The sequence below is a fragment of the Salvia hispanica genome, chromosome 2 (genome assembly GCF_029641045.1).
Source record: "Salvia hispanica isolate PSC_SH4W2 chromosome 2, Shi_PSC_v1, whole genome shotgun sequence".
NCBI lineage: Eukaryota > Viridiplantae > Streptophyta > Magnoliopsida > Lamiales > Lamiaceae > Salvia > Salvia hispanica.
The window spans coordinates 15,486,923-15,495,021 of record NC_142693.1 but is presented as its reverse complement, the minus strand read 5'-3'; the positions used below and the strand labels follow the sequence as shown (position 1 = coordinate 15,495,021).

The following is an 8,099-nucleotide window of genomic DNA, read 5'->3' as shown; positions in this document are numbered from 1 at the left end:
AATGAGGCCAGATTTGAATTAGTTCGGTAGTTTTCCTTGGCAGCAATTTTCGGTATTTTGATTGTCGTGAATAGAAATGAAACATTGCTTCAATGATTTCTCAGTTATTCGAAGCAATAGCATATAAATTCGATCAAGTTCATCTTAGTTATAAAAGATGGAATTTTGGACGAGATCAGATCTTCAGTGTGAATGAATGCATTACTGAGAAATCATGTCATTGCTATTACTGTTCACTATCTATGAATAAATGCATTATCAATTGCTTTGGTGTTGCATAACAGAGCTTTCTCGATAATGCCTTGTTTCTATGTTCCTTATTGTGGTGAGAACATGAATACCATACAAATCTAGCTCAGGCATTTAGGTCTGGTTATCGTTCGAGCCTCTGTGTTGTCCTGAAATAGTTTATTTCTCCTGCAAAGAATGTTCAAAGGTATGGTTTTGCTAAGTTTCTGTGTTCAGAGTGGCCTTAATGCAGAAGAATAAAGGGACATTTTCCACATCTGAATTCTGAAAAGCTTTGCGTGATCATATTTCTTCTTGTTGATGCTTACTTAGCTGTTGAAGCCAGGTACTCTCCATATCCTGCTTTTCTTGTTTTCTGCTTCAAAACCATGATGTTTCCAGAATCGGGTGAATTAGGACTGGGCAGTCGATTTTACGTGTAAGAGTTTGCATTTGTCATGGCCAGTTTTCCTCCTAGTAGGGGTGAGTTGGTATGTTCTCTTTGCATAATGTTGAACAACAGGGTAGAGTTTTTTATTTGAGATGAGATTAAATAGTTGATTTAATTTAATTTATGATCTTTTTGTTGTTGTTCTTTGAGTTAATTTTCCTAATAGGATTAAACCTGAGTTCCATTAGCAGCCTATATATATGGCTTGTTTGACATTTGATTTGGGGTGTTGCAAAATTTGAGTTGTATTTCGTTTCACTTGGTGTTATTTTCTTCATGAATCAGTGGATTTTCCATCTTAGTCTATGTTTTCGTTGCATCAATTTTACTGTGCAACAAGCCTAGGTGTATATAAGCGTTGTAGTTAGGGGTGGCGAAACGGGTTACTCGTGGGTACCCGCACCCGACAAGTCGGGTACCCGTACCCGATTTTAGCAAAATTTGTTGTCCCAATACCCGCCCCGCGACATACCGGGATTACCCGATACCTGTGTCGGATATCCCGTACCCGACATTGCGAGTACCCGTACCCGACCCGAAATCCTAATAAAAAATTTGAAAACCATAATAAACGTCAATGGTCCCTAATTTACTTTATTAATATCGATGGTAAACGTTGAATAGATTGAGAATAAAAGTGAAGGGACACTCTATAACTAGTTCCTGTGAGTTTTCAATTGTATGTTCGTTGGAATATGAAAAAGTTTTCAAAGAACTCTTAGATTATACTATAAAGTATAAAGTACTTCCACTACTCCGCCTTAATAAAGATATTTCATTTTCTTCACTCATTTTGAAAATATAATAATATAAATATTCCTCTCTACATTATTATTTCTCTTACTTTATTTTTTCTCCGTTCTAAATATTTATTTTTAATTTTTCAAAATGAGTGCGTATATGACTATTATTATTTAACTATTTACTTTTTTTCATCCACTTTAACTATTTGAAACACTTCTATTAATATGAAAAGGATGGAGTATTAAAATTGGAATATGGCTAATACTAATAATAACGGGTATTATCAGGACTAACCGGTATACCCACGCGGGTAGCGGATATACCCGCTACCCACAAAATTCTAAAACACACTACCCGATCCCGCCCCGTTTCCCGTTATCGTCGGGTAGAGGGTACCCAATACCCGGCAGGTAGCGGGTCGAGATGGAAATTACCCATTATCCGCTACCCATTTTGCCACCCCTAGTTGTAGTGAGACAGAAATGTAGTAGGATTTTGTAGTTTGATTGCTGTTATAACTGAATCGAACAAGAAAGCCAGAATCTCAGGCTTACAGAAGATTGCTAAACGATGCATTAAGGTTTTGATTTTCTTTTTCCATTAACTTTAAAATGAAATTCAATAAACCACTGCATAATGCAATTCAATTGTCATAGGAGTTTTGCAAGAAAATTGGTGAGTTTGGGACACAAACAACAAGCCGATGAAACTGGCAAAATTCATAGAGTCACAAATCTGCAACTTATCTACAATATATATAGACACAGGCTTGCAAAAGATGAGCTCCCCACAGGATGGCCTTCCATGTTGTCAAATATTCTGCACAGAAACAACCGAACGAGGCAATCAAGCCGAAATCTTGGACAATCATTCAAGCAAGCAGAAATATAATATACGTAGAGGCTTCAACTATACCAGACACCGCATAGTTTGACAATTCAATGCCTTCTGGGCAGCATCAGCAAAACACTGTGCAGCTTCTGCTTCAGCCTCAGCTTCCTCGGCTTCCCTTGCTGCTGCCTCAGCTTCTGCTATCGCAGCTTCAGCCTCCGCAACTGCTATTGCAGCAGCTGCAGCAGCCTCCTCCGGGCTCATTCTCCTCATTTGCTCTAGCTCAGCATCAATCTCGGCTTTACTAAGAAGCACAACGCTGCTTCCCTCCGCTTGAAAATGATTCTTCTTAGCTCCATATTCAAGCAACAACGTTGGTTCTTCCCCAGCACTAAAAGAGATTAACTTTGGTGCAATTCTGTATTGATTCTTCACCTGTTAACCAGACGCTACAAATTATCAAGTTGAAGACCATAACGACTCGACCTCTTAATTTTTTACCTATGAGGAGGTAGATAATTTGATTTCTTATTGTATATATGACTCCATAAACGAAGCTCAAAAGGTTAGATACGACAACAAAAGCTCAGAAATCTTTTTCACTCTTGACACAATTATAGCACCAAAAGGACCCTCTTTTCCCCGGCCTCTCAGATATCTCCTGTTCATCGCATAACAATAACTACACAGTTTATGAAACACGTCCAATTAATCACCCAACTGGAAAGGAGTCAAATATCTAATACTCTCACATAGAAATCTCTGGTAGAGGTTCTTTGAAGAATCACCGCTGTCATAAGACCCAAATTTTAACAAATTTTCAAACAAAATGGCGAAGGATAGAAGAACTCATATTCAAGAAAGATGCAAATAAAAGAGCAACAGGGAATGGCCCCTATTGAAAATGAAGCTGCCAAGCAAACTACTGCTGCCAAAAGCACTAGTCTTCAAGCAATCCTAACTTGTGGCCTAACTCTAAGCCCCTAGGTGTACAATAAAATATACTCCCTCCATTCCCTAAAACTAGGAACATTTGTAACGGCACGGGTTTTAATGCAAAACTGGTAAAGTAAGAGAGAGGTAGAAAGAAAAGTGTGTTAGTAGAAAATGGGTCTCACCTCATTAGAGAGAAAGAAATTTCCTAAAAAATTGAAAGTTTCTATTTAGGGGACAAACCAAAAAGGAAAGAGTTTCTATTTTTAGGGGACGGAGGGAGTAAGAAACATAGCCGATTCCTCTAACCCATGCCAATGCCAAATAAGTGTATATTCAAAACATCTCAGCCAGGGTTGTTGGTTCACCCTCGCCCACTACATATATACCCAGAAATAAATGCCACCCTCCCAATTTTCTGCTAAACTAATTAAATGATTAGATCACTATGTCTTAAGAATCGCATCATTTGGATCCCCAGTGATGGCATGTTTACATTGCCAGGACATGAATGAAGTAGCATGCATGAAAAATGAATATATTTGACCAAGGCTAGTAGACACTAGGTACTTACTATCTAATAATCAGTAACTTACAGCACTAAAACATGTAAATTTGAGATTCCCCCGGAAAGAAACAGGAACTATTTTCTGAAGTGATATATATACCTTAATTAATCGTCCATTTTCTGTTAAAATCTTCAAATTTGCAGCCAAAGTCCTCTCAAGTTCTGGAGGGGCTGAGTAATTTTCCTACACATATATCATATATCATGTCAGATTCAGAAACTCATCCTCATAGAAGATATAAGAAAACTCTTAAAGGTAGGACTTGCTATTCGTGAAGCTATGCTTCAACCAAATCGTACAGTGGCTGTTCTCATATGAAAATTATAGCAGAAATGTGTGGTGAAGCAAAAGTTTCTTTTTGCAGGACATGAGTTTATCAAAAAGTAAATTATGTACCTTCAAAACTCTAGCGATCACAAAATATTATTGAACACCAGCATTTTCTCAGTTTTCAGCAGATTTGACTTTTCAGTCAATTTTATTTAGAAGTCTAAAAAACCATGTACATCAAAAGACAGAAAAGAAATACCTCTACATATTGCATAATAGCAGGCCGACTGGATCCTCGAGGCTCCTTTAACTTTGTTATAGCCTCCAGAATAACATCATCCATCCTGCATTCACAGCCAAAAGCCTCAAATGATGTATTTAAGAGCATCTAGAACAAATTCATTCTGTATGAATTATAGAAATATAATGATTTTCAGATCTAATTTGAGTTTAACGCATTTAGAACAGGAGCAACGCATCTTATGGAGCTTGTTCTTATACTAAATCAAGCAATGGACCAGTGTGCAGCCATAGTTCAAGCACATGAAGCAACATAACAAGTCCCTTCCTCCTCCTACCAGGTAGAAAGATTATCCGCGAACATGCACACACTAGAGAAACTGTCAAAGTTGCAAGTTCATCTTATGAAGCAACTAGGACAGATGTTTGAAAATAAATTATTGAAGGGATGTGATTTTCCTGTATGCTTAAAACAGGCCAACCTATCTTTACAGTCGGAAGGCATCAAATGAGTAATGACTCAATAAAAGCATCTATAACAGAATCATATGACTTCTAAAAACAGTGCTTATGATTCCCAAACATGCATACACATATAACAACCCATGGAAAATTCCAAATTAACCTTCCGAAGCGCCTAAGCCGCACCTCTGAAAATAAATTATCTAAAGAAAGGTGTTTTTCTACACGATTACAGCAGTTGCAACACGAGAGAACTGAGCACCCACAAGAATTATGGCAAGGAAAAATCAACATAGCCTTAAAATATTATTAAATAAATTAATTTTACTACATCCATTAAATGATCGGACGAGTTCTAAAAAGATAAAAGGAGAAAAAATAAGGAGGAAAGTGGGTTATGAAGAAGCTGGTCAGTAATATACATATTTAAAATTGGCACTTCACGAGGTTATGTATTCCAACCTTGATATGATTTTCTTGAATTTTACGTCCTGGGATATTTCATCGGATACTGCAATAGAAGTTACACCAAGAACTTCATCCTTATCCACCACCATGCTACTAGCCGTAGTGTCCTCTTGCTTGGGGGTAAGCTGGCTGCTTTTAATTGAAACCCTAGCCCTATGGCGGGATCCAAGACCATTTGCCATGCAATTCAAATTTCTCCACTTATCCTATACCAGAAGAAGTCCTCTGAAATATATTAATTTCTGCAATGCAAAGGATACAATAAAGATCTACTAATCAGTACCTTAAGGTCCACATTAGAACGTGACCGCAAGACTGTGGTGAACTGTGGATCTTTAAGAATAGTACTCCATTTTCCCATTCCATATTTTTGAATGCCAGCTTTAAGAGCAGCTTCTTCTTCCGATGTCCATTTCTGCTTAGGGGCACCCATCGCAGACCTAGTGAGTAATGCTAGTTTTTGTTAAACCTGCCAAATGCAGAGACATCGAACAATTAGAGAATAGATACAATACTAACACCTAGAATAAAAGAATGTAGTAATAACAAATAAAAGAAAGGAACGAAACGGTGTATTTTCCGTATACAGTTACCAAATTTGCACAGAAACTCCTTTATTTTTTTTAAAAGATGAGTATCTCGGCATTTAATGACTCCTAACAAAATCCCGAATACGACGAATACAATAATCAACCAAAAGATTATGGCACATCCTAAATAGGTAGATAATACCCTAAAGCAACACCCTATCACCAGCTATACTTTGCATATCAAATTTAGACATGCAAGAAACATACTATAATCAAAACACTGCAATCAAAATTCCAGTCTGAGGCTATAATAAATTGGATACGACACGTGCTTTAGATAAACTGATCAATAATAGAGAATGCAGCATTTGCAACTAATCACAAGCCACAAGAAGTATATAGAAACAAGTTTCAAGAACTCATAAACAAACTCCAACAATGATCTGGAAAACAGTGATGCAGAGAAATGCAGCACACCAGTTATCCCTACCAACCGATATACTTAAATTCATGTGAACATTAACCTTTACCAAAAAACACAGAACCTTAATTTTCTAAGTTATAACAAAACCGATATGAAAGTCAAAATTCCAAACTAAAACACAGAGCTGTCCAATAAAGTGAAGAGACCAGCTCTTTTTCATGAAAAGAAATCCTTTTGAGGTGAATCACGCATTAAATCGAGATGATTCTGCCCACTACCATCTTATTCAAGCTACATCATTCCATCACATGAAAAGGGCAGACGCAATTTCGTGTTTCAAAATTGAAAATAAAAAACAGGAAAGCAAAGACCATTCTTTCAAAGGTAAAGCTGAGAGCTCTGAATAGAGTAGCCATACCCGGAGTAGAGGCAGGCGAGTGATTCCTAAAAAATGTTGAAGGAGAAGTCTGATTTATACAATTGAAACCCTAATTAATATAAAGTCGGAAAGAGGAAGAATTAATGAGTTCCTACCTGGTTTGTGATTATCCGATGCATAGTTTCTGATTCTGGAAGAATCATCCAGCTATGAATACACTCTACTGTTGGTGTGAGCAATAAACTACACTCAATTTTGTAGTAATAATTTCATTTGGAAGCTTAACCTTGTATGGGACCAAATTATTTCCCAAGCATGTCCATTAGACTCTGATACCATGACTCCACTCACAATTTTTATTTACGCTGACCCAAACTTTTTTAACAGATTTGTGATAATAATTTTTCTTTTTCTATAGTAGATTTGGTTATTATCTACATTAAATCCAACCGGAATAGCAAACCCTCTTTTACAAAAAGATTATCGACTATCAATAAGGTATTCCAATATTGCATAAGGGTATAATTGGATCGTTTTATTTAATTTGTTGTCCATCAACTTGTATTCTAGTTTTGATATTAATTTTGTGAATTTAATTGGACCATTTTTGGAAATTATCCAATGAGATCTTTGATATTTCCCAGCAAGAGGCGTATCCGGCAATGCAACCCCACCGCGATGACGTTTTAGAGCGGTGGCGGTCAGGATTTGTCGCAGCGCTTTGAAGTTTGGGACACACATCCATCGCAACCACCTCGATTATTGAGCAAGGCGTTTCAAGTGCTTTGAGGAAGAATGACCCAACCACACCATGATGACTTCTTTGAGCGGTGTGTAGAGAAATCGCTAGCTCCAGGAATAAGACAAAGATTGCCTGGGAGAAGAAGCTAGCGGGGAAAATAAGCGGAAGAAGGAAGAGCTACTAGACTGAGGAGCATCAAATTGGAGGGCAAAATAGGGATCACATGAACAGTCTAGAAGCTCTATCCACTATAAATAAGAGCATGCGCTCAACATGAAGAGAACACGTTCCATCACTTTTTCGGCTCTTAGCTTAGTTTTCCACTTCTCTACACACACTTTCACGGGGAATTATCACGGGAGGTTCACGTTCTAGCTTGATTGTGGAGTAACACCGTCTCTACGGAGGCGAAGAAACAATTATCATTTGCTTTCCAGTTTACTTTTCGTACTTTCCGAGTCCTCGCTGTTCGAGGCTCGGCTCTGTTTCGTTATTGTCGTTGAATACTTCGTATTTTGCAATGGATGTCGCTACTTTTGTTTCGTTTACCTTATTGTTGTGTTGTTGGTTTGATTTGCTGATTATTGTTGGTTGATTTGAGTTTGGAGTTGGATTGTGAGAAATTTGTTGTTGATTGGTTGAATCTACGTAAACTTGTGAGGACCGGAGATGGAAATGATGTTTGATTGTTATGGATGGCTTGGATCTTGAGTGGATTAAGCGTCTCGTGGATGGATCTACTTATTTTCGCTTGATTTTGATGTTTAAATTCTACATTCTAGTTTGCCTCGTCTAGTATTCGTAGATCCACATTAGTTTTACCTGTTC

General features: G+C 37.5%; 1 protein-coding gene across 3 annotated transcripts; it reads right to left on the bottom strand.

The window, feature by feature from the left end:
* Positions 1-2,057: 2,057 nt before the first annotated feature.
* LOC125202498 (single myb histone 1-like) lies at positions 2,058-6,861 on the bottom strand. 3 transcript variants are annotated; one of them, XM_048100899.2, is made up of 8 exons: positions 6,685-6,861; positions 6,569-6,617; positions 5,480-5,665; positions 5,191-5,402; positions 4,286-4,370; positions 3,856-3,939; positions 2,339-2,689; positions 2,058-2,242 (listed from the first exon to the last, which is right to left on the bottom strand). In XM_048100899.2, exons 3-8 carry the CDS (start codon positions 5,627-5,629, stop codon positions 2,234-2,236), a joined length of 891 nt encoding a protein of 296 aa, XP_047956856.1. In that variant the 5' UTR covers positions 5,630-5,665; positions 6,569-6,617; positions 6,685-6,861; the 3' UTR covers positions 2,058-2,233. The 3 variants fall into 3 exon arrangements, with proteins under 3 accessions (XP_047956856.1, XP_047956855.1, XP_047956857.1); XM_048100898.2 differs by having other exon boundaries at positions 6,569-6,594; XM_048100900.2 differs by lacking the exon at positions 6,569-6,617.
* Positions 6,862-8,099: the final 1,238 nt, after the last annotated feature.

Bases quoted from the DNA above. Each gene is read 5' to 3' on its own strand.
- LOC125202498 (XM_048100899.2), bottom strand. From the start codon at position 5,629: ATGGGTGCCCCTAAGCAGAAATGGACATCGGAAGAAGAAGCTGCTCTT. The intron at 5,403-5,479 runs GTACTGATTAGT...CTTCTGGTATAG, and splicing joins GTTCTAATGTGGACCTTAAG to GATAAGTGGAGAAATTTGAA. The intron at 3,940-4,285 runs GTATTTCTTTTC...ATATATGTGTAG, and splicing joins CTATTATGCAATATGTAGAG to GAAAATTACTCAGCCCCTCC.